General features: G+C 38.9%; 1 protein-coding gene across 4 annotated transcripts in view; it reads right to left on the minus strand.

Annotated features, from left to right (window-relative positions):
- Window positions 1-27,099, minus strand: part of SLC25A26 (solute carrier family 25 member 26) — a 112,656-nt gene that overhangs the window by 63,609 nt on the left and 21,948 nt on the right. For 3 of the 4 annotated variants that reach the window (XM_081160001.1, XM_081160003.1, XM_081160002.1), the window contains 2 exons: window positions 21,370-21,474; window positions 20,204-20,251 (listed from right to left, as the gene is read on the minus strand). The exons of the other annotated variant lie outside the window; for it this stretch is intronic. In XM_081160001.1, the coding sequence (XP_081016127.1) occupies window positions 20,204-20,251; window positions 21,370-21,474 (153 nt within the window). The remainder of the gene's footprint in view (window positions 1-20,203; window positions 20,252-21,369; window positions 21,475-27,099) is intronic. 4 annotated transcript variants of the gene reach the window in all.

Consider the following 27,099-nt stretch of genomic DNA (forward strand, 5'->3'; position numbering starts at 1 on the left):
CATGGTGATGCTCCCAGAGGACACATTTCGATATGTCCTGGATCTCAGTCTTAGATCTTCAAAACAAACAAAAAACAAGAGTCAGCAACAACAAAACTGAAGGATTCTTTAAGTAGTATGTGGAATTTAATTGTTCAAACTGTTAAAGATGAATTGGAAAATATCACCTGAAACATATGCAAATAAGAGAAACTTTATTTGAGACTAATTCAGTAATTCCTTTAGAAAATAAAGAAGTTCAAATCATATTTACCAATGTCAACATGAGAAAGATCTGAGCATTACAAAAGATGTCCCAAACTGCAGTCAATGGCCCACTCACTTCAAGTAATATTGGTAATGGCTGAATTCCAGTATAACAAAAACACATACACACAAAACTTAGCCTAGAAGTCTACCGGAGTTCACAGTAACAGGATTTGAGCTATAATTAAATTTGATTAGTTTGGTTCAAACCTCAAGTTCAAAAGAATTATCAGCATGAATGGATGAAAAGCCCTTTTACACGGGCATTTTGAAAATATGAAAAGGGCTGACACAGCCAGCATCAAAGACTTAAAAGCAATTGACCCTCCCCAGAGCAAAGGAGAAATGCTAACAGCTGAGACTCAGATGCTGCGTGCAAAGAAAATAAAATTCCAGATGGCTCACGAAGTCTGGTCATTTATTAAATATTAGATGCTATTATTTTTAACTAGATTTTGCCCAGGGATAGCCAAATATGTTATCTGTAAAATGTGAAACACAGAAGCAAATACATATTCCCTTTATCAAAAACTGCTAGCATGAGGAAGACTGCCAAGGAGTTATATGACATTCAAACAACCATGATGCGTAACACAACAAAAACAAAAACCACCTGTAATCTAAAAAGCCAAACCTATTTATCTGAAGAAAAGGAGACCTCACAGAATGTACCATATTATTATTTTGAGATATTTAACACTTACTTTATAATAAAGAATGAGGGATCAATGCGGGGGAAAGGCGGGCATTTGTAATACTTTCAACAATAAAGATAAATTAAAACCAAAAAAAAAAACAAAAAAGGATGACTTCTTACACATGCACATGTGCAAACACACATTTTTGTCCCCCTTGAATTACATTATATTTTGGGTGCATTTAAAAAAAGAAAATGAAAAAATATTTTTCAAAATTAGAAAGGAAAAAGTAGAAGTAACCAGCATAATACATTTGGCCTACAGGACTCTGTGACTAAGAATTAACACAGATTTCAGAAGCAGTTAAAAAAACAGGATTACAAGATTTTATATATATGAAAGTTTGTTGTATCAATTTTTAAATATATTGAAATGTGTCTATACATATTCACACAGATATCAAATGAACTATATATAAATGTATAAGTGTACATATGTGTGTATATGTGTATGTTGTATTACGTGTATGCACAGACACACACAAAACCAAGGCCCCCTTTTCAACAAAAGGAAGTTAGTTCATTCAGTTTATATACCCTGCATTTTTAGATGAGTTTTCTATGTTAAAAACTAATTGAGTTTTTCTGTTAAAAATTTTCTGTTATTACTAGGCTGTGTCTATAGACTCTGGGAATGGGGAAGGGCAAAGACTGTTTTTCAAGAGCTGGAAACAGTCTGTGCCAAATGAAGCAGGTGTGAGATATCTGAGAGATGAAAGCAATTCTCCAAATAACAACGTCACCCTGCACTGCCTTCTTGACATGTACAACTCTGCTATTTCTCTCTTTGAGATTTAATACAAAGCACTATGTTTGTGATCTTTCCCAAGAGATGAGTAGTCTGACTGGTGCTCAAATCCAGGGGTTTTCAGCATTGAAAAAAAAAGTCAATTCAATACTGATCTCACTTAAACAGGTAAGAAAGGCAGACAAGCCATGGTACCCCTAAATGCTATTTTCTTAAAGTATTCGTTTTATAAGCAAAATAACTGTTGATGTAATTCTTTTATTCTGAAAACTGTTTATTTCAAATTATTAATTTTTAAATAACTCAAAGTAAATCCCCCACCAAGAAAAGAAAGTCCCATGAAAAAATCAGTCATATTATTTATTTTTCTTTTTGTTCATTAAAAAAATTATGCTGAAGGTCAGTGACATAAATGTATCTTTCAGGAATTTCTCATTATATTAAAAAATTTTTATACAATTTATAGCAAAAGGTTTTACTGGAGAAGAAAAAATATAAATTTCTCTGGTTTCTGTAATAATATCCAAGAATTTCTTTTTCTTTTGATTTACCAAACGGTTGTAGAATGAGTGTGTTCTTCATTTCAAATTAAAATAGAACAAAGGTCCTCTAACTGAACTTGCTACCCTCTAGTCCAGAATTCTCACATTTCAGTGAGCATCAGAATCACTGGGGTGCTTGACAACACAGATCTGGGTACCAGCCCCCAGTTTCCAATTCAGAAGGTCTGGAGTAGAGCCCACGACTCGCATTTGTAAACAGTTCCCAGGTAATGTTGCTGTGGCCGGTCCAGGGACCACACTTAGAGAAGCAACGATCTGGTCAATGTTTTCCTTCTCTTTATAATTAGCAAAGTTGGTAATGGGGGAAAATGAACACCACAATATGGTATATGGTATACTACATCCTTAACAGAAATAAAGACCTTTTGATCCTTAGAATTAAAGAGATGTGGACATAAAGACAATCTACGACAGGCAAAGCATAGGCCTTAGATAGGAGCTAGTCCAGGAGTCAGCAGGTTTTCTGTGAAGAGGCTTTGCATGAAGGCCATACAGCACATCACAGCTACCGGACTCTGCCACGCACACAAAAAGCGGCTGGAGACAGATGGACATAGATGAGGGTGACTGTGTGCCAATAAAACTTTATTGTAAAAGAGGCTGTGGTTTAGCAAGACCCAAAAGTTTACCAACCATTTCAAAATGAGAAGGCCAAAGCCCAGGGAAATTAAACAACTTTAAAAGGCACAACATAGTAAGTGACATGATTACAACCAGGACTTTGGTCCCCTGAGGCAGGACAGAGTGAAGCAGCTCCTGGTAGGGTAGTACAGTATTTTGATAAAGGAAAGCCACAAAATGAAATGTGCTGTAAAATCTCATGTAGTTTAATGACACCCCTCAAAAAGACTTTACTAAAAGAGTATATTTAGTACTCTCTAATTAATGTGAGGCATTAAATTTCTAATACTAAATGTTTCTAATAGGCTTGCATAGTACAGGACTTTGCCTGGATGCCTGTCACATCACTTTTTAATTATAAAAAACAATAAACCTATGGATACATATTATGAAAAATAAAGTATCTTAGCTTTAACTACCAAACACAGACTCAAAGTTTTTTCTAAAATTACTATACAGTTACAAGTATGTATATCCAATTCAGGGTAAGAATGATGGGCCTTAAATCTGAGACAAAGTTTTAGAAGTGTTTGATGTGTCCTGAGCCATGCATGAAAAAGCATCTGTCACCTACAGATCAGAGTAGCCCAGAGCACCCTAAAACCACCAGAGTGAAAATGCCCAAATCTAATTTCACCCCTGTCCACACGCTTCTTTGAACTAATAACTCAGAGAATTGGTCAGTATGTTGAACTAATTAGCATGCTTAATGCTTGCCAACTTGCATGGCTCTAATTCTTTAAGACTAAGAATTAAAAAATAGTTTTAAAAACACACAAGCAAATTTGAGAAAATAAAAAAACTAGTCCAAGTTGACAAAGTCACATATGTTGAACAATGTCCCCAAAAGCCCCCAAATATGAGTGACACCTACTTAATGCTCTCTATCCTATAATATGGGTCGTAAATGATTTGGGGGTTTGCTTTGTATAAAATGAACTCAAAAATATATTTTTTCTCTATCCATTCATTTTTTATGAGATTCAGCATACATCTAACTTTATGTCAACATTAGGACTCAAAGTAAAGTGTTCCTGATAAGAGATTAACACTTTGGTTTCTGGTTGCAATGAGAGTAAGTTCATTTAGATCTTCTAAGTGAAACGCCACGCGTAAGAGCAAGAGAAAGTGTATTTACACATTCGATCCTCATGGGAACATTTGCTATAAAGATCTTACTGACATTTACTTGGGGTAATCAATGAAAAACGCATCATAAGTAGGTTATTAAGTATTAAACGAAGAATGTTAATTAGCTAACATCTCCATAATTTTTTTTGGCCTACTACCAGATGGATTTTTTAAAAGTTCTTTTATTTAATGTTGATATTCTAAGAAGACCCATTCCTGTACTTTACATGAGAACATCACATAGAATCTTCCAAGCAAATTTCACCTTGGCTTGCAATTTTATTTTCCCTTCTAATCTGAGGAAAGAGTTAGGTACTTAAAAAAAAGTTAATAAAGGTCCCAACCCCCAAGGGGGTTCAGTACAGGTGATGCAGGCAGGAAGTCCAAGCTTGGTGTTTTAGCACCACTGGAAATACAAGGTAAAAATATTCCTTAAAAAGCAGTTAGCATGTTTTTTTATTAGAACACTTCCCAGGACCAACACATCAATTCCATTCATCTTCGCCACTTTTTTCTGTGACACAAAGGGTGCCGGAGTCCCAGGCAACTCCTTTTAAAGGGCCTGCGCAGACTCACTCAGACATGCTCCCTCTGAGCCCCAGCCCCAGGCAGCAGCTTGAAAGGAACCTGGGACATTTTGGGAAAAACTAACTTGCCTGAAATTGGGGCGAGAGCCGGAGGGGAAGCTTTCTCCCAGACAGAAGGGCTAGCAAAGGCCATGCTCCTTTGGTGAACCCTGCCCACACAGAGCCAGCAGGGAGGCACCATATTTGAATCTCCAGCACTTGATTCACACCTTTGGCCCCGCCCCGGTGATTCCTGGAGACCCCACCCCTCCCTACCTGCAGGCTCATCCAAGCCATTTCCAAAGGCTTTTCTATGCAGGTGGCCTCTCAAGACTCATGCTTAGGGTTTTCCTAAAATCTCTCAAAAAAGCAGCAGCTGGCCTCAGAGTGCACCATACGTCTTGATAAGTGGCCCCAGGCCTGGCACTAGTGGCAGCCTGCACTGGTTCATAGCTTGACTTCTCCTGGACACCTCCAAGCCCTGCTCAAGTAGCAGCCAACTACAGTTTTCTGTGTAGCTCATGCTGGGTGGCCGTGGGCAAGGCACTGGCACAAGCTGGCACAAAGACAATGCACCTGTGGTCAGACTTGATCACGCTGGATTACAACCCTACCACATCCATGAGTGACACACTCAAGGGGCACACTCAGTGAACACCAAAGCTCTACTGAAGTAAATCCTGATCCATAGGGGTGTCTCCAGCACAGCAGCTCTTTGGCTGTAGTTGCAGCTGGTCCTCGAAGCCGATTAGCCTGAGGGGTCAACTCCTCCAGGTGACACCAACAGCAACCAAGGCTCAACTATAATAGGACAGTACCTACAGCCAACAAAGGGGAGCATCTAGAAGGCTCAGCTCAGGTGACTGGAGTGGCTGAGCCACTGGACCCTACAGGACACCTACTATACAAAGCCACTCTACAAATTCCAGGAGACATAGCAGCTCTACCTAATACACAGAAACAAACACCTGGAAGCAGCCAAAATGTGGAGGCAAAGAAATATGCCACAAATGAAAGTACAGAAGAAATCTCCAGAAAAAGAACTAAATGAAATAGAGCCTAGCAAGCTACTAGATACAGAGTTCAGAATAGTGGTTATAAGAATGCTCAAGGATCTTAGTAAGACTATTAAGGAAACTACTGAGGTCATCAATGACATAATAAAGTACCAATCAAAAATGAAGTCTACACAAACTGAAATGAAGAATAATTTACAGGGAATCAACAGGAGAGGACACTGGGAATCAAATGAGCAATTTGGAACATGAGGAAACAAACACCCAACCAGAAGAGCAAAAAGAAAAAAGAATCCAGAAATATAGTGTAAAGAGTCTCTGGGACAACTTCAAGTGGCCCAACATTTGTACTATTGGGATGCCAGAAGGAGAAGAAAGAGAGCAAGAAATTGAAAACCTATTTGAAAAAATAATTACAGAAAACTTCCCCTACCTGTCCAGAGGGTCCCAAACAAGAGGAACCCAAAGAGGCCCACACCAAGACACATCGTAATTAAAATGCCAAAGGTTAAAGACAAAGAGGGAATCTTAAAAGCAGAAAGAGAAAAGCAGTTAGGTACCTACAAGGGAGCACTCATACGACTGTCAGCTGATTTCTCAACATAAAGTTTGCAGGCCAGAAGGGGGTGGCAAGAAATATTCAAAGTGATGAAAAGCAAGAACCTACAACCAAGATTACTCTACCCAGCAAAGCTGTCATTTAGAACTGAACGTCAGATAAAGAGCTTCACAGTTAAGAAAAAGCTAAAGGAGTTCATCACCACCAGACCAGTACTACATGAAATGTTGAAGGGTCTTATTTAAAAAGCAGCTAATAATCAAAAGAAACTGTCAAATTAAATAGATCCAGAGACACTGAAGCATGCAACAGATGGTCCTATCTCAGAAGGAAGAGGGAAGGGGGGTGGAGGGTGGGAAGAAATTAACCAAACAAGTTATATGCATATATGCATAACCCATGGACACAGACAATAACGGGGTAAAGGCCTGGGGAGAGAGTGGGAGGGAGGAGGAGGGAGTCAATTAGGGGGCAAAAATGGGACACCTGAAATACTTTCAACAATAAAGACAAATTTAAAAAAAAAAGAAAAAAAAGTTACCATACACTTACCATACAACCTAGCAATCCCATTCCTTACTATCTACCTTAGAGAAATGAAAATTTATGTTCAAACACCTGTACATGAATATTTATAACAATTCTCTTCATAATGGCCACAAACTGGAAAGAATCAAGCATCCTTCAATAGGTGAATGTATAAACAAACTGTAGTATAGCCAAAGAATGATGAATCTCAAAGGCATTATGATAACAGAAACCAGTCTCATAGGTTGCATATTGTATGATTCCATTTAAATGACATTCTCAAAAAGAAAAAACTACAGTGGTGGAGGACAGATCAGTCACTACCAGGGGTTTAGAAGTGAGGAAATGGATATAACTACAAAGGGAAAGCACTGGGAACTTGGGGGTGCTGCAGGTTAACAAATCTGCACGTGTTAAAATTTATAGCTCTATAAAAGAAGTCAAATTTATAGTATACCTTAAAATATATATATAGTATTTATTTCTTGTTCTTGCCCGAGATAAATATAGGAAAATGGAAAGGAGAGATAAAAACAATGTATTTATTTTTAAAACCTTTTCTACCCAATAAAAGAGCCTAGATGCAAGAATACACAGAGAATCCAGAGCCAGGATTCTAGCCACCACTCCCCAAAAGGAATCTAGGGCTCTGGGGAGAGGTGGCTGATTACAGGACTGGGGCAGGGAAAGCACAAAGTAAGACTGGGGCACCTTGTCATACCAGCAAGGAAGCTCCCAAAGACTAATGCGGAAATGTAAGAACAGAGGCATAGGCTTTAAAAGGCTCCCACTGGCCAAATGCAGGGCAGTTTGAACATAAAAAAGAAAAATAATGGAAATGGGTTATAATTATTGAATAAAAAAGTCCACAACTGTGGTGACAGTTGCACATATCTGAGAACGTACTAAAAACCACTGACTTGCCACTTTAAGTGAGTAGATTATATGATACATGAATTATATCTCAATGAAGCTGTTAAAAAGACAGATACCATGAATCCATAGGGATACTAAAAAAGGGGCTGGGGGATGGTAGAGGAGAAAAACTCTTCTTTACCAAAGAATGCCAGCTAATAAATTCAGAGAAAAATATAAGTGTTAGGAAAATCAACATTTTGCAATCACCAATGTAATACATGCTTCAGGCAAGAAGCATCCAGATGTCAAAACTACTGGGTGAAAGATCATTGGGGAACAGGATAACCACGTGGTCTCAGAGTGTTACGCCAGAGGTTACTTCATTTTTTTTAAATAACAAAGGAGAATTGAACCACTGGAGTACAGAAAACTAGAGCACACCGACATAATCATATGATTAAACTGAGCTTCACCAAGTATGGGACATACGTGCCTTCTGGTAAAGTACAATGCCAAGTACCCAATATCACCCATGTAGTAGTCATGTGCACACAAATTTAATTTGAATATAATCGTAAGGAAATCAGATAATCCAGATTATGGAACTGTTTTCAGAACTACCCTGGACTCGACAAAAAATGTCAATGTCGTGGGAGAAAAAGGTTGGGGAAAACCAAACTAAATGCCATGTGTGATCCTTTACTGAATCCTGCAGGGGGAGAGGGAGGGAGTTATAAAGCTTTTATTATTGGAACAATAGGAAGATGATACCAATGACCATGTAGTAGCTAACATGTCGGCTTCTTGGGTACGATAAAGGTGTTGTGACAAGAAGCATGACTCTAAGGAGACATGTGCTGAATATTTAATGATGAAGTGCCAGGATGTCAGCTACCTACTTAAAATGTTTCAGGAAATATATATACGCACACACATGTGCACACGCACACAAGGAGGGAGCACAAATGAAACAAAATGTTAATCACTGAATCTTGGGAAAGGAATACATGTTTCAATTTTTCCGCAAACTAATTTTTCAAAACAAAAAATTGGAGAGGGAGAAGAGAAGAAAAAGAAGGCACTACTGTTCATTTTAAAATCTACTCACACCCCCAGCTAAGAAAACATACATTGTTATGAAAAGAGCTTAAGAGTTCAAAGAATTCAGAGCCCAACTCTGCCCTCTATTATCTGTTACTGTGCTGTCAAGTTATACCACTGAATGTCAGTTTTCTCATGGTATTAAATAGGCAAATATCTGTTAGTTCACAGAATGGTTTAGAAGAGAGATAAGCATTATAGATTGATTGGGAATCATGACTAGATATGTGGGGGGGGTGCATACTTTCCAAGTATACTCAGTTGGCAATATGATTCTTTTAGGATTACGATAAAGATTAAGTGAAAAACATGAAAAGTACCTTGCCTGGCAAAGGGCAGGTGCTGGATAACTTCAATCTAATCCCTCCTTCAAATACAGAAAAACAATGTGATGAGAACTTACCAAGAGGTTACTACTCTTTGTCTGGTGTTTTCACTTAGTCAAAACTAGTCCAAAACTTAATGATTAAGATCAATTAACAATTGTGTGACCCAACAGATACATCAGCAGAGAGTGTAACTTCCACAAGATCTTGGTTGCTCACTAAAAGACATATCCTAGTCTCCTCTAAACCACAAATATTACTGATACCTTCTATGGGGCAAAAGACATAATTGCCCTATGAAGCAAATAAACTTCCTCCCAAGTGAATTTTAACTTGGTCATCATTCCATTTTTCAAGCGTCAGTATGAAATAATTCATGGATAAACAACAGGGAAGACTCACAACCCGTGGATCAAGGCATGGGAGCACTTTATTAAAAAACTCAGATCAGCTTAAAAGGCTCCTACACATAAGTTTAATAAGTTATTTCCCAAATATAATTAGGAGCACACTAAACTGATAAAATCAAAATGCTTCTCTAAGCACCATAACTTATTAACATAATTCCTTCCTGCTTAAAAAAAAAATCAATGAAACACATTTGAGGCCAAAGAATCATTATAAATGGTTATCATCATGCGTCATTAGTAAGAACCTTTGTAAATTATATTCGGCACTAGAGAAAGATAATTACCTGACCAAAATATCAGGATAAAATAAAGGCCTTCAAACAAATCAGCTATATACTTATCTCTATTATGCCTCATAATGATTTCCTTAGATGAGGACAGTAAGGCTCCAAAGGTGTAAGTCTGTCAGAGGCAGAGCTGTGGTGGGACCCAGGCAGGGCAGCCACAAAGCCATGGTCTGAACCACTCTGCTCCAGGTCGTGCAAGACACAGCAAATGCAACCCGGGAAGGCAGTGAGAAGTCCAGACACAGTGAACGACACGCCAGAGGAGAACAAGAGGAATGAAGATTCCCGATTACCAAAGGAAAAAGAAACTCAGTACACAACACAATATGATTTTGAGATCGTCATACCTACATGTGTGAAAAAGGGAAATAACATACCTCAGAAAAAGGCAATTAGAAACTCCAAGAAAAAAATATAAGAAAGTTCATTCCCATGTGTCCAGCATACTAAAATATTGGGTGAGCTTTAGCAACTGAAGGAGTGCAAGAAGCCAGTCCATTTGATTCTGATGTTGGAAAAATTTCTTTCAGGGTGACGCAGGACCAATATAAAAGGAACTACAACCCTAGCATACTATGTGGCCTGCTGATCATTTACGAAGTCTCAAATGATACAAACACTAGTTACTGGTGTTCGACTTTTAGACTCAATCCAGAAAAATCAGGGAAGTGACTGTGGGCGAAGAACAGGACGAAACTGTCAGCCATCCTGACAACCTAGGACCAAAGTGCAGCTGAGAAATTCATTCCAGAAAGTGGGATTTGAAAGTTAAGGATGGTAAGGTGGCAAAAAGGAAGTAAGAGCCTTAACTTAGAAAGAGAAGGTTGTAAGATGCTGAAAGTTTGTGGGATAAGAAATAAAAGACACGGAGACATAACAAAGCTTCTAAAATAATGAGAGACATGAAATTTACTAAGTGGAATGCTAGGATGAGACAGGACTAGAGGGGAGCATCACGTGTGCCAAGGCACATCTTCCATTCCAGAGACTCAACAGATTGCATCTAACACTGACAAGTTAAGAAACAGACGCTTACACATGCGTTTATCCAGCAATACGGACGCAGTAAGAGCTAAAAACAGCGGCAGTGAGCAGACGGTTACCTCCAAAGAGTGGGGGGCTGGACTGGAGGAAGAAGGCGAGAGGCTTGCTTTCACCCTCAGTTCTGTTCTATTACTTGAATTGTTACCAACTGCACGTATTACTTTGATTTTAAAAAAAAAAAAAATTAAGAAATTAAGTTTTAAGTTTAAATTATCATCTTAGAAGATCTTTTTAAAAATAAATTATTTCCTACAATGTCTAAATCTAACATCTTTTTCAGGTTTTTAATTTTTGAAACAATTTATAGACTTTCTTAAGAGCTAATGTAGGGAGTTCACATATACGCTACAGCCAGCTTTCCTAATGTTAGTAACTTAATAACCACAGTATGTATCAGCACTGCTGCCACACTAACAACTGAGTTACAGACCCTTTGAATGAACCAGCTTCCCCCAGTATCCTTTCTATTCCAGGGTTTCTGTGTTTACTTGTTGTGTCTCCTGAGTCCCCTCCTACATGTGACTACTTTTTATCTTTATTTTTCATGACCTTGGCTATTGTGTACAATGTCTCTCAATTTGGGTCTAATGTTTTCTCATGATCAGACTGAGATTATGCACTTTTTGGCAAGAAGACCAAAGAAGTGATTTGTGTCCTTCTAGGTGCATCCTATTGGGGTATATGATGTCAATAGCTCTTATTACTGGTGATGTTAACCTTCATCACTTGAATAAAGTAGTGTCTGCTCTGCCAGTTTTCCAACTGTAAAATTACCATTTTTCCATTTGTAATTTAAAAATAGCTTGGGGGAAATATTTTGAGATTGTGATACTCATTTTTTGATAAGTTACATATACTTACCAGTTCTTATCTTTTAGAGATGCATAATGAAGTTATTTCTGCATTAAATAAAATAATGTTATTCAGAAATCTTGGATTGGAAAACACTATTCATTATGCTTGGCTTTCCATTTCTTAATTTGAACCACTTTTAAAGGTGCCATGCAATCAACTCAAGAGCTTCCAGATTCTCATATTCTGAAGTTTCTGCCACAAACATTTAAAACATGGGCATTGTGCACCCTCTAGTGTGTAATTCTGTAACACAACTTTTGCATCAACAAGTTCAGTAACAAAAAAGTAGAATTCTCACAAAGGAAAAGAAATATCTTCTCTCTCCCCAATTTCTGCTTCTCCAATAGTTAATAAATTATCTGTGAATTACTTTGTTAAGTACCAAAACCATTTCAATGCCAGAGATTAACAACTTTTTCCCACCCAGTGTGTTTCTCAGAACATACGCCGAAGCCCAGAGAGGAAAAGACAGAAGGCTAAAATCAGTCAAAGCATCTTTAAGAACCTCAACAAAGGCTTGATGAAGGATCAATATCACTGCCCAATTTAGAAGCATCTCCCTGTGTTATGCCAAATAAATGGCTCCATTTCTATCTTTCTGAATCCTTTAATGCTCAGAAATTGGGCTCCACTTCAAGTTACCAGATTTGGTACAAGTCTCAGAAACATATTACCACTTTATTTTCCTACGATTTACTGAAAAATTCTGAGAGAAATAAACAGTGAATTTATCTGTAAGACGTGAGCAGGAAGCAGAGTGTAATGAGCAACACAGGCTTAGGAGTCACCCGGCTTAGCCTCTGCTTCCCATCCTGCCACATACTAGCTGCCTGCTTAACATTTACAAGCGTCAGCCTACTGAGCTGTAAAAAAAGTTTAATATCCTATAGTTTTACCTAAGGATTAGAAAAACATATGCAAGGTACATGATCAGAATTCAAATTGTTACCATTGTCATTATATGATTCCAAGATAATATGCCACTAGGTAGTTAGTCAAAGCCAGAGGTAAACATTCTCAGTAGCTCCTTTAAATGATTCCCTTCAACCACAATCCTTGAATTGAGCATAAAAATCTATATTTCACCTTCATACTTGCTTTTCTTAATACATAAATATAGTTTCTTTCTTAATACTCCTTAAGAGATAGTATATAGTCCTGAGAACTCAAGAGTAATTTCTGACCCAGGCAGTATTCACTGCACATAATCTGCACATATTTGATGGACATTCATCATGAATAACTGTTAACTATTTTCATATATCACCTCAAAAAGTGCTTTTCATATAAAATATTAATAGGAGCAACCCTTAGCTAGAAATGACAAAATTAAAATAAGGGTTATTTGTGGAGGGCACAAGAACACTAGAAAACACAGTAGAAAGACAAGGAGAAATGAACCTCAGGGAAGTGCAGAAAGTTTATACGGCAGAGAACCACTGACCTGCCTGGGGATTAAGTGAAGCCAAAATTCCTGCCAAATGCATCTTACCTTGCACATGTGTTGGAGATTTCAAATATCTAAGTACTTAAAACTAGTCTACTTCTGAGAAGCAAGTATAATTAAGTGCTTGGCTTGATCATTAAATATTTCCTGAGTGTGCTATGTGTCATGCACTCTTCTAGGTAGTGGGTTACAGACAGTAGGGAACAAAACAGACAGTAGGTACCTCACAGTGTGGTGTATATTCTAGTGGGAAGAGGGCAGGCAGGTACTATGTTTGTAAACAAGAAATGAAGACCATTTCAGATAACGGTGCATGCTAGCATACCACGTGAGGGACAGAGTTGGGGCAGGCCTATTTTGGCTAGAATGAGGCCCCTCAGAGAAGGGACGTGTGACCAACACTTGGATAATAAGAACCAATCATGCAAACATGTGGGATGATGGATGTGCACTGACAAACCACCCTTCTTCATGAACATCTCTATCAAAACAGATTCTCTAATGTTTGCTTGTCCTCTGAGAACTTACTTTCCCCAAACTCAGAGCACTAATGCCCATCTGAAGGTTTAAAGACCAAAGGAAGATATCAGTATGGACTATAATTTTAAATATATACATATATATATCCCCCTTCCCCCAGGAAAACTAATCTGCATATAAAGTGCAAAATACCTAGCTCACCACAGGGGTTACGATGATGAGCTCTGGAGGCCTTGGTTCTCTCCCTTACTGGATGTGAGACTTTGGGTAAACCCCAACCTTACTAATAACCCTCAGTTTCCATAAAGCAGGGATCATGTTTTAGGTGATTGTGAGGACTTTGTGAGATAATGCATGCAAAGAACTTTGCACAGCGGCTGGAACACTGTAAGTACTTAGTAAGCATTAGCTGCTACTTCAGCTGTGATTTACATATTTTTCAAGGGAAGTGTCTACATATGAATATATCAACACAGGTATTCTGAAATATTAATTTTAAAATCAAAACTGTATAAAAAATAAGCAACTTGGAGTAAACTCATGTTTTCTGAATAACTGCAGAGAGAACACCAAATGATTTTTTAAAGAGCTTCCACACAAGCCCAAAAGAACAAAGGTGGCAGAAAAAGAATAAAAACAGACATTACAGTTTACAGAGTAGAAGTAAATGTTCAAAACGTAGGATCCGGACAAGTGTTCCAAATGTGAACACCAGGGTACCAAGGTATGCAGCTGAAGCCAGAGGTGGGAGGAATGGTGCAAGGGGCGGAACTTGAGTCAAGACATGAACAGAGAGAACATGGCAGACGCTGTCGGGGACTCAGTGACAGTAGTCCCAACCCTCTCTTTGCCTGTCTTCACCCACGATGCTGAGAAGCTACATACACACTCAACTTCCAATCCCCATGCAACTCAGGGAGGCCCTAAGACACCTAGTCCAGAGAAAGCTTTTGTTTCCCAGGTAAAGAGAGTGACAAAAGTAAGGCTGGTCTTGCCTCCTGCCCTTCCCATCTCTTCAATGCTTGAAAAGGAGCCACGAAGCCTAAAGTGAGGCAGCAATTATGCGACCAGAGTAAGTCTGCCCGAGTATTAAAGTGAGCCAAGCATATGAAAGAGCCTGGGTTCTCCATGCCCTCATTTAACGAGCACGCCAGCCTTAGGGTGGCGATCTCCAGAATTTTTGTTATAAAAGGGGGAAAACCCGTATTTGGTGCAGCCACAGCAGTCAGATTTTATTTGCAGCCCTCTACGTGCAATCTAAACTGAAACACAAAGGTGAAGGAAGAGGGTACTTCCCACGGGATGAGAAACACAAAGGAACACGCACAGACAGAGCTCCCTCAACATTATGGTTTATGACACTAACATTTAAAATGGAGAGTAGCTTCCACCACTACCCAGCAGCTTTCCCATCTGTTGACACTACGGTCACGTTCTTGCATTAGATCCCAGCGAACCCTGCACGCAGGAACCATACGCCCTCCGGACAACACGGCCAACAGGCAGCGACGGAAGCGCACGGCCTTCGCAGAACTGCGCGGCGCCAGTGGAACCCGGCCAAGCGAGAAAAGTGCATAGCAGCTGGTCTCACGTAAACAAACATGAGGAAATGTGCACAAAAGGGCTAAAGTAATTTTTCTACATTAAGATAATTTTACTAAATTGTTCTTTCTAAAAATGTTTGTTTTAAGAGATAAAAAACTGTACACTAAGATCCACATTTGAGGAGTAATAATTTGTGGTTCTTGAATTAAAGAATGAACTAAATGAACTACAGTTCATTCTTCACAGAACACCTCTCCAGTAAAGTTACGATGTAAATGCATTTAAGTGACTCGTTTTATAGACCTATGTGATTAAAGGGGATATTTCATTTTCTTTGTTTAGTATTCGTATTAATAAGAATGTCTCATTACACACTGAGTAAAACCCAGAACAATAAAACAGTGGACAAATTCCAAGAGCAAACGGATATTTTTTCTTTTCCCATGAAGCTAACAGTATGGAATTTTAACAGATGTTCTATTTGGTCATAGTTAATAAAATGAATTATGTAGGATTAAAATAGGGTTCAATATGTTTGCACAGGATTTTAACTGAAAAACAATTTCACATTAAAAGTTTGTAAAGAGGCCTGGTTGGAGTGGCTCAGTTGGTTGGTCCAGTGCACCAAAGGGTTGCAGGTTCAATTACCCCATCAGAGGGTGCAGGAGGCAAATGATCAATGTTTCTCTCTCTCTGCCCCTCTCCCCTCCTCTCTCTCTAAAAGGAATAAAAATTAAAAGTTTGGAAAGATTTATAATCACAGTTTTTCCTTTTCAGTGGAATTACTAAGATGTGAACTAAAAGTGGATTAATTACAGTGCTTTACTCTTCTAATAAAACCAAGCTTATAAAAATTATTTTTTCAGGGTTTAAGAAAACTGAAATCTTAGAAAATCTCCAGGTCCATCCATGCTGTCACAAAAGGTAAGCGTTCCTTCCTTTTTACAGCCATAGTATTCCACTGTGTAAATGTGCCAGTTTTTTTATCCACTCATCTACTGATGGGCACCTGGGCTGTTTCCAGATCTTGGCTATTGTAAATAATGCTGCATATATCCTTTCAAAATGGTGTTTTGGGATTCTTAGAATATATCCCAAGAAGTGGGATCACTGGGTCAAAAGGTAGTTCCATTTTAAATTTTTTGAGGGACCTCCATACTGTTTCCCACTGTTTTCTACCAGTCTACATTCCCATCAGCAGTCCACTAAGGTTCCCTTCCCCCCATATCCTACCCAGCTCTTGTTTGTTGATGGAGCCATTCCGACAGGTGTGAAGTGATACTTCATTGTGGTTTTAATTTGCATCTCTCTGATGATTAGAGGCATTGAGCATTTTTTCATATGTCTCCTGGCCATCTGTATGTCCTCTTTGGACAAGTAACCGTTCAAGTCCTTTGCCCATTTTTTAATTGGATTGTTTGTCTTCCTGGTGTCAAGTTATCTGAGTACTTTATATATTTTGGAAATTAACCTCTTATCAAATGTATCATTGGTGAATATGTTCTTCCATACGAGATTGTTATGCTAAGCGAAATAAGCCAGTCAGAGAAGGACAAATGCCATATGATCTCACTTATATGTGGAATCTAATGAACAGAACTGGAACAGAGATACTGAAGGACAATCCTTGAGGGTTGATTCTGAAAGGTTCCTGTTTCCAGACACTAGATTAAGGGAAAATGTCACTGACTCAAGCAGACAGTAATATAACCAATTTTGGAAAGCTTCCATATGTACTTGAAAGTGAACTTTTCAATCAGTGGTAATTTCTGCACCTAAAGAGACTGAAGTCCGGGCAGCCAAAGAGTGTGGCAAGTAGCGGTTGTCAGTACAAGGGTCATTTTGTGGCTGGGAAGGAGCGGCCCTCGAGTGGCGATGGCGGTTAGCAAGACACACAAAGATGCGCAGGTGAGAGAAACGGAGAGAGAATGCCGCAGAGAGTGGCCGAGAGCGAAGTTAGTGAATGTGGCTGAGAGGACCAGCAGAAGGCACACTGCAGAGGAAATGAAAGAGAAGACTAGAACACACCACTGTCGATGGGCTGGTGGCTGAGACTGCGCCAGAGCGCAGAGCCCTGGTCCTGACAGTGTAAAGGAGCTCCTACAAAGCATAAGAATGCTCCCTGCCAGCACGCCAGCCTCTAAGATTGATCAGATTGTGTTTTGTGGTCTTATTTCTGAAAGTAAAACTTGCCATAAATTAGAAATTGCTTATCCAAAATAAAATCCTTTTTTGCATGATGACATACAGTTTTTGGTAATAATGTATACACTGGGGTTTTTTCTCTAAATGTGTTATTTTAATAAATATCTCGTGAATGGAAAGAAAAGAAAAAAAGAGAGAGAAACTAGAGGCATCAGTGAACTTACAGAACAGGTCCAATGACTGGTGGTGGCCTGCTGGGTTGCCTGACTTTGAATGCATGTGCTTGTTGCACGTGTAACAGAATCTGGAAGGAGACTCACTTTCACTGAAGGCTGGTAAGAAAATCGGGGAGAGGGGGAGATAACCCTCATCTATCTCAAATCTCTTCAGTGGCTGACCACTCTTTATCTACCAAGAAGCCAGGAGTTATTCATCACCAAAATGGCAATGTCCTGCCATGAGGCAGCTACAACCAGCATCTCACTGTCAGATTTGTGCAGATCAGAGTCAAACACCAGTAATTTACCCTCCGAACACCAGGGGACACATGTCAGGCTCTTCCAAGGGCTCTTCCCATGTGCTCTACCAAAGTCCCCTGGCAAACAACCAAGTGGGGTGAGATGTTCAACCTCTCCTCCCAGCAAATACCCACTAGGCTCAGTGCCTTCTCCAAGTGCCCTCACTGAGCTTCAGGTGGAGGGAAATTACTCTTGCCTCTTCTGTAGGGGTGAAAATCCCAATTCTGCATAGGTAAGTAAGGTATACATGTTTTTTCACAGCCTTGTGCCTTTGCTCATGTTGTTACATCTGCCAGTCTCCTTGCCTACTTCTAACTACAACTCCTTCAAGAATTAAAAACTAATTTCTATTAATGCAATAAATAATAACTGAGTGCCACTTGAGCACTGCTTCTTCTAGAATCCCAGCTGCATCTTGTATATGCACACCATTGCCTGTATACACACAACTGTGGCACGGTCACACTGCACCATAACCAGTCCACTGTCTCCTGTAGACACACCACTGTGACGCTATCACACTGCACGGTAACCTGTCCACTGTCTCCTGCAGACACACCACTGGGGCACTATCACAATGCACGGTAACCTGCCCACTGTCTCCTGTAGACACACCATTGCAGCACTATCACACTGCCCCGTAAACTGCCCATTGTCTCGGGCAGACACATCACTGCAACACTATCACACTGCACCATAACGTGTCTACTGCCCTAATTCTTTCCCCATCAGAATATGAATTCTTCTATGTGGTGCCCAACACTTTTTAAATGATTGTGGAATAGAACTTGTGGATAAAACACATTTGCTGAGCTTAATTTATTCCTACTTCTTTTGAAACAACTTGCATTTCTCTGCTTTCTTCCCCTATTCAAGTCCTTGTAATTCACATCCGAGATCCTGAGACGTCTCCACAGAACTCTCAGGGTAATGGACCCTCTGACCTCAGCCTGGCTATGAAAGTAGCTGTGATTTGCTTCCCACTCCCATCTTACGGCCATGACACCACAGCACCACAGTGCTTGGCCACATCTAATTTGGCCAAGATCATGAGGAAAACAAATACTGAAAGGGTGAGGTGAATAGCAGAATTTGTTTACCTTGCTTAGACTCAGTCTAAAATTCAAAGCAACTAAAATAATTTAGGAGAACATAGGGATAAGCCTGCAATATCCACAAACATCAAGTGTAGTAAAAAACATGTGACAGCACTCAGAAAATCTAAGTAACACACAATCTACTTTATAATGCATGGATTCAAGCTTCAATCTCCTTCTAATGGGCTACTGCTAGGGAGATAAAACTATTTTAAAAGGAAAAATTGTACACAGAATAAATGTATAAGTTTCCTGCTGATTCTGACTAAGGCTTCAATGTATTTTCTTATTGAAACAATCAAACCCACTCTTTGCAAAAAGATTTGATATTGGTGTCAGAACGATGTAAGAACTGAAACTATTTATAATGCAAAAATTTTGTTTAAAGCAGATATATCACCTCTTATTTTTCTCATCTTGAAAAGAACTTATGTTTCATTCAGCAGTAATTCTTTTCTCACTCTATCAGAGAATCTGTACTAAAGCAATGTTTCACCTAAAATCAGTTCTGAAGGCTCTTTCATGAACACGCATAATGCAAAGACCCCAATTAGATTTCCAACAAAGCACTGCCATGTGAGTAGACAGTTATCTCAGTAGGGTCACATTATCTGGAAGAATTGCAGCCTGGAAATTAATTACTAGTCTGACATACGTCAAAACAAATTTTTAAAAGAATAGAATGCAGTTGTATCCATGTGTTTTATCTATTTGTTTGAATGTGAAACCAGTATTCTCTGGCATGTAAATATATTCATTTATTCAGCACCTCTCGGAAAAATACAAAGGGTTCACAGGCCCTCCCTGCCTTTCCCCTGCACCCAGGTGAAATCTGAGTAACTAACTCATGTTTAGTGAGTCAGAATCTCAGTACAGAATGAAGATACAGTGCAGGTGATATTTTTGAAAGGCAGAAAGAAGTCATCTTCACCCAAATGACTAATTTGAAACATACAGTTTACCTTTAAAAGAAGTTTTTCAAAGATATACATCACCTACACCACACTTAAGGTTGTTACCTTGCGCAAACCAAAGCTTTAAATAATAGTGTAGGTGTTTCATAAAGAAGACTAATCTTCTCAGCATACCAGCTGAAAATTCTGTGCATCAGAGTGATTAACTTAATAGCCTACCCTTTGCAGTTATTTCCCAATATTTGAGCTACAGCAGATACTTACCACTCTAGAATTACAGTGAAGCTACAGGGTGGTCGTCCTGACCACTGGGATTGCTTGTTCAGCAAACCAATTCATTCGACCCATTTATTAGATGCAAGAATCAAGGCGAGACTAAAGAGTGTTTTAAAAAGTGATTATAATTTCCCTTTTAAATTTTTTAAAGCAGTTTCTCCAAATAAATTTACTAAACAAAGCATATTGTTTTTGTACTTCAATACTGGAAATTAAGTTAGTTACCTCTCTTAAAACTGTGCTTTTGTAGCCTCGATACAATCCTGAGATGCCCTGAAACAAGCAAAAGAAAAGATAGAAGAGCAGAAATTTTAGAATGACATTCTGCATAGAGCACACTGACCTTTCCTAAAGTCTGAGTTTTAAAACATCCACAATGACCACAGTTCTCTAAGAAGTTAAAGGTTCTAACTGGTCCACTCCCTTTAAAATAGAAATAGCACTAATAATAAAACTGAATACATATTAATTTAGCTTTAGTTGCTTTCAATATTTCTTCTGGGAATACTTGAGATGCTTTAAATAAATATATTTCCAAAAGCAAATGCACATAGAGTGTTGATGATCTTTTCATAGGGAAACAGAATTATATTTCATAGTTTCCATCCGAAGTCATCAGAAGTTCATTAACAACCTCTCAATAGTATAGATACCTCTGGACGAGCCTTGGCTTATCTAGTTCACCAACCATGGGACTCTAATGGGTTGATCTCATCCATACAATTAAAGACTCAGCATCTCTTTACCGAGGTGACACAGGGACCATTAAGAATAACTTTTCTAATAACTTTTCTAAACCCAGACTCATTGAAATTTCCACATGATTGACTTCAGTAAAAAATAAATAAAAATTTTAAAGGCTTCTGTAAAAACCAGGATGGAAAGCAGCTCGATGGTTCCTAGGCACAGGGCCAGCAGGAATAACTTCTGACCCATAGCTTAGCGGTAGCCAGTGAAAGAGGGATTACACTCTAATGTAAACACCGTGATGACTGTGACTAGGATCAGTCCATTACTAGACTTCTCTTCCACAAGCCCCCAAAATCTGTAGTCATGTTTTCATACAACCTCACCCATTTTACATATTTACTATTCATTCCATGTCTGATTCCAAAAGAGCTGTGGGATGATGATAATGTAGGACTCACATAGTGGTGGCACTCAATATGTGTTTAGAAATTTTAAAAAGAAATAAAAATAAGAATTAGAAAACAACGGAAAGACAACTATAATCTTAGCATAAAAAGTTACTACAATTGGACATTAAGTTTAGCTGTAAGGTCTCCTTACAGACTCTAGGACTCTTGATATGAGACTCACAGTGCTTATATTAGCTGCTATCAAATCTTTCTCAATAAAGAAAAAAGAGAGAACTTAAAAACACACCTCACCTCTTGGTATAAGATGTTAGAGAAAATCTGAAATGTTCTCGAAGAAGCAGAAACCTGTGCCCTCTGCTTAACTACTTCAGAAGGAACTCGAATCAGGCAGGCAACCTAAAATATATAAATTTAAGTACATCCTGAAAAGAAGTAACTTCTACAAAAATTGAAATTTTTTCATAAGCAAAAGTTACAGTATAAGAAAGTATAATGTACAGGCTTAGTGCAAGATGTCAAAGGGTTTGTGCTTCTTTTAGCCTAAAACACTTAGAGCCCTCAGTGGACACACACAGTTTTATTAGCCCCAAACCTTCCGTCCTTGCTCTGTACAGACACTCTCACCTCCTGCCACACTGCTCCAAGCACATTTGTCTAAAAGCTCCCAGATACCAAGAAGCTTATTTACTGATGTTGAACCCCTAGCATCTACTAAATAGCATCTGGTTCACACAACAGCCATTTCAAACGTGTCTGACGAAAGAACAAACCAATCAATAGCGCTCTTGCTCTACTGGAAGTAATGCATCAGCGGGTTCCCCCCAACCTTCCATCTCAGCCCCTTGCAGCCTCACCCAGCTCCCAGCCCAGCGCCCCAGAGCTCCCCACCATGCAGCAATTGAGTGACACCAGGTACTTTTGGACCCTGCTCCAGCATTCAAAGTGACACAGGTTCTGGTTGGCCCATACTCACACCAGACTAATTTTAACATCACCTTTCATAATATGCCAGGGAGAGGTATGTGCCACCTCTCTCATGTGTTTGTCACACAGCTGGGTCCAAGGCAAGAACAGGCCTCCTTTTTTTTCTTTGATGCTCCCCAGCAGTGTCCACTTACGTGTGACATGGCCACTCTATCAGGACCACAGAGAATATGTAGATCTAGCAAAGGGTTAGGGACACTGCCACCCAATCCAAATCACCATTCTGTTGGCAGTGAGAAGGGAAGGCAACTTAACAGCGTCTGTCAACCTCCCTGCAAAGAAAATCTTTTTTCCACAGTTACCCAAGATCAATTTCGACTGCAAGCAACCAAGAACTGTACCTGATATTCAAGGGTGACAGAAGTAGCAAATGGAGACTTGCAGAGCAATGGGTCAACAGTCTCAAGCATGCTAGTTAGTACATGGGAGTTAACAGAATTCGCCAGAACTGTGTCAATGGAGGGTTGGGGCAGGAGACCCACTGCAGAGAATTAATAAGTAATTTCAAGATAGAGACAGGCAAACATAGACTACTCGGGAAGTGGGCTAACACATCAGGGGGTTGGTTCAAAGAACTGGCAGTTCTTTGTCTTGTTTTAAGATGCTAAATACCTGCATATAGGGTGGGGAAAGTGGTAACAGCAAGGCAGAAGTTAACAACCTAGGAGAGAGATGGGAGTATATAAGAAGACCAGAGGCTGAGAGAAAAGGCAGAGTAGGGGTCCCTGGCACATGCCTACACTGCTGTGACCATCGCCCTTTGCCGAGGCTGGCCCTCAGCCACGGACACCACTTCCTGCATCTAAGCTGGACCTTCCTCCAGGAATCACCTTCAGACAGGGATGAGCAGCAGGATAGTTGAGCATCTTCAGACCTAGACTGTGGCCCAGGCTCTGAAAGTGAACTTTCAGGCATTACCTTTGCCTTCCTGGGTGTAATTTTCTTACTTGACTTGGTCCAGAAATCTTTATAGTACCCTTTTAAGTCTTGATTTCTGTAATGCTTAATTTTCCCAAGCATACCTTTTCTTCTTAAGTTCAAAAGATTCCTTCTTTATTCTCCAAACAATTTCCTCCTTACTCTTATTTCCCCAAATAAACCACCTTGCTTGACATATTTTACTTAACTTATATCACATAATTTTTAAAATACACTTTCTCTTCTACTAAACCACAGTCTTCCCAAGAGGAAGACCACCACCAAAAATCAATCACTTCCACAGAAGTGACCTTCCTAGTACTCCAGATTTTTTTAAATATGTATTTTTCCTTTGCATTGAATAGACTGCCTGTACGTACAGCTATATAAAGACGAGGGTTATAGGGTGCTTCTCCTCCTTTTTTGCCTACCTGCATTTTCTAAATTCTCTGCAACAAACATACATTATTACTTCCTAAGTTTTTTCAATGTAATTTCAAAGGGCAAAAATATTTGCTACAGACCAAAGAGTCTAAGTGGGCAAGAAAACAAAATAAAAGGGCTACTTTAAAATATGCTTTTCTATGCAGCCTACTTAGCAGCCTTGACAAAGTTACATTTACTTTTAATTCAGTGACAATAACACACACACACACACACACACACACACACACACAACACCAGGGGAACAGCTAGCCACTAAGGCCTAAAATTGAGTATAAATTATGTTACTTGTGATATGAGTGAACATTTAAATCCATCCCTATAAAACTATAGAGAAAATAAAGTGCTGTGAAACTTACATGAACCTAACAGGAAAGCTCCCAGCATCTAAAACTCATTAAAGAAATGAAAATAAATAAATAAAAAAGAAAAGAAGAAAGAAAAGTGTACACTAGCTCCTTGTATTTTTCAATTCAAGAGGTCGAGTGAAAAATGACCCCAATGCGTCAAGAAAATTAGAATTGTCTACTTTTGTGAGTCGGCATAAATATTTATGGAACTTCATGCTTCATAACCCTCCGTGTTCTTATATTATTGTTTTTATTTCTTAAAAATACAGACACGGGGAAAACTTTGAAAAGGTTCTCAGATGGAAAGCAATCTAATGAACAGAAGGGGTACAAAGCACAGCACGGCTCCCTGACTTCCACGGCGCGGCCATCGTGGCGTGAGAGCGAGGCCACAAAGCAAGGCCTCTATTTCCTACAGTCACTCCACTGCCTTCTATTTGGTTTTCTATTAACTCTGATCTTTCTTAGATTTGAATCTGAGCTACAACAGAGTATTCACTGCACAAGAACAAAAACATGTTACAGTGCTGTGGTGCCTTGAAAGGAAACGAAGGCAGTGTCGCCTGCAGGTCTCTTGGTCAATCCATTCTTCAGAGGCTTCTGATCTCATAAACCTAGGGTTCGGTGCGAATCCATCACACAGGAAGGGTGGCATTTTCATTAAACCCTAGAATGCTTTGTATGTTAAAGCTCTATCAAAGGCAAGAAAACCAAGGTTTTCTATAAAGAAAATCCATGTCCCCATCTTTTATCAGCACTGAAATGCAGCACTGGCCTCATCAAATTTAAGCATACCAAAAATTTAATGGACTTTAAATTAAAAATTGATCATAATAATGAAGCAGCTATCAAGATTTTTCTTTCTTTGACATCAGTAAAAACTTTTCTGACAGATTTTTTTTTTGCAATGGAGACCTGAACATCTCCTTTAGTATTTATTAAGCACCAAACTGCAGAACTACAAATCATAAGACTATTTGAAAGGGAAAAAGCTACAGTGAACTTCAGCCCCACATTAGGTAAATGAAGGAAGGCAGAGAGAGAAGGGAGTGAGACGGACACATGCTGCTAAATCTCAGGTTCCGTCACGGCCACAACTAAATTCTATTTCTCTACATCACCCGCTGGCATCCTCCAGCCTCTCTTGCTCTTGACACGCTCTTCAGAGTCACTACGCATCACCACAGTACTGTATATTAGCATTGTATCTTTTTTCCCCAACGATTTCAACATAGTTCACCAAAAAATTACCTGATTTACGTTTTTTCTTTATGAAAACCTGTAAATATTCCTTTGATCTTAGAAGCTAATTATGTTGGCATTTTATATATAAATCCATCTGAGATTGTAGAAGTTACTGAAGGTCAGAGCGCTACCTGGCTTAGGGAGCAAGGATGAAACCCAAATCTTTATCACCTCCAGAAGTGTCTTCATAAATGGGAAAATATTTACACACATCTAATGAACCTAAAGATTCAAGGTTTAATATCATCCAATTCTTAATGAGTAAACAGGTAATAAGGTGAACAGAAGCAGGTTGAACAGTGCCAGTCAAAGTAAAAAGCAAAAAAGCTGCTTCAGACTTTGCAGAGTAAACTCAAGGTGGCAAATTAATATGAGTGAGAGAGAGAGAGAGAGACCTCAGGAACTCTGAAGATTTTTGAAATGCAGTCTAATTACTTATATTTTATTCCACATTCTTTGTGTAATTCCCAAAATTCTTTCTAGAAAGCAGGTTCCCAAATTAAGAATGCCTAATATATCTTTCTACACCACCATTTAAAACCAAAACCCTATAACTGAGCAGTTCATCTGTGTGTCAATTCTGCCATCTTCTGGTTACAAATGGAATCACAGCTGCTGATAAAACAAACAGTTGTTGATCAATCCTAATGTACCCTCCTTCGGGTTTAAATTTTATCCACTGATATTGGGACATAAATTCATCACACCCTCCTTCCTTATAAGACTCTTTCCATGTATACAAATAGCCAACAGGCATAAGAAAAAAATTCAATTTGTAGGTATTAGTCTCTTGCCTGATAAGACTAATGTCTTGATAATCCAAACAGAAAGTTAATTTCTTAACAAAAATACATACATCGTCTATTAGGCCCTGGGCCTAAAAGTTGTTCAAATAATTTTACACATCCCAAGAGGTAAGCCTCAAATGGCGTTTTTTTAAACTTTTGGACCTTTCCTTAACAGAATGAGCCATGAACTTGATCACAGAGGCAAGGGAAGTAAAAGCAAAAATAAACAATGGAACTACATACACCAAACTAAAAAGCTTCTGCACAGCAAAAGAAACCATCAGCAAAACAAAAAGGCAACCAACTGAATGGGAAAAGATACTTGCAAACAATAGCTCCGGTAAATGGCTAATATCCAAAATATACAAAGAACGCATACAAATCAACAACAAAAATCCAATTAAAAAGCAGGCAGATAATTTCCCAAGAAGACATACAGCCAGCCAACAAATATATGAGAAGATGCTCAACCTCACTAGCTACAAGAAAAATGCAAATGAAAACCACAGTGTGACACCCCTCACACCTGTTAGAATGGCCACCATCAATAAGACAAGAAATAACAAGTACTGAAGAGGGCGTGGAGAAAGGAAGCCTTCATACACTGCTGGTAGGACTATAAACTGGTGCAGCCTCAATGGAAAACAGCACGGAGGTTCCTGAGGAAACTGAGAGCTACCATGACCAGCAATCTCTCTTCTGGGTATCTAACCAGAAAATATGAAAACACTTATTCATAAAGATATATGCGCCCCTATGTTCACTGAAGAACTATTCACAATAATCAAGACATGGAAACAGCCTAAGTGTCCTTCGATGGATGACTGGATAAAGATGTGGAACATATACACCGCGGACTACTACTCAGCCACAAGAAATGATGAAATACTGTCATTTGCGACAACATGGTTGGATCTTGAAAGTATCAAGTTAAGTGAAATAAGTCAAATGGAAAAAGAAAAAAACCATGATTTCACTCATATGCAGGATATAAAACAGAGAGCAAAAAATAAACAAAACAAACTCATAGACAATAGTATGGTGGTTACCAGAGGGCAAGAGAGTAAGGGGATGAAATATATGGTGGCAGAAGAAGACTAGACTTTGTACAGTGAGCACACAATGCAATATTCAGATGATGTATTACAGAATTGTACACGTGAAACTCATATAATGTTATTAACCAATGTTACTTCAATAAATTTAAACTTAAAACAAAAAACAAAAAAACACACACAACCCAATCCTCCTCAATTTCCTCCTGGGACCCAGTATAAACTGACCTCTCCTTT

This window comes from Miniopterus schreibersii (genome assembly GCF_964146895.1).
Source record: "Miniopterus schreibersii genome assembly, chromosome: 15".
In the NCBI taxonomy this organism is placed as follows: Eukaryota; Metazoa; Chordata; class Mammalia; order Chiroptera; family Miniopteridae; genus Miniopterus; species Miniopterus schreibersii.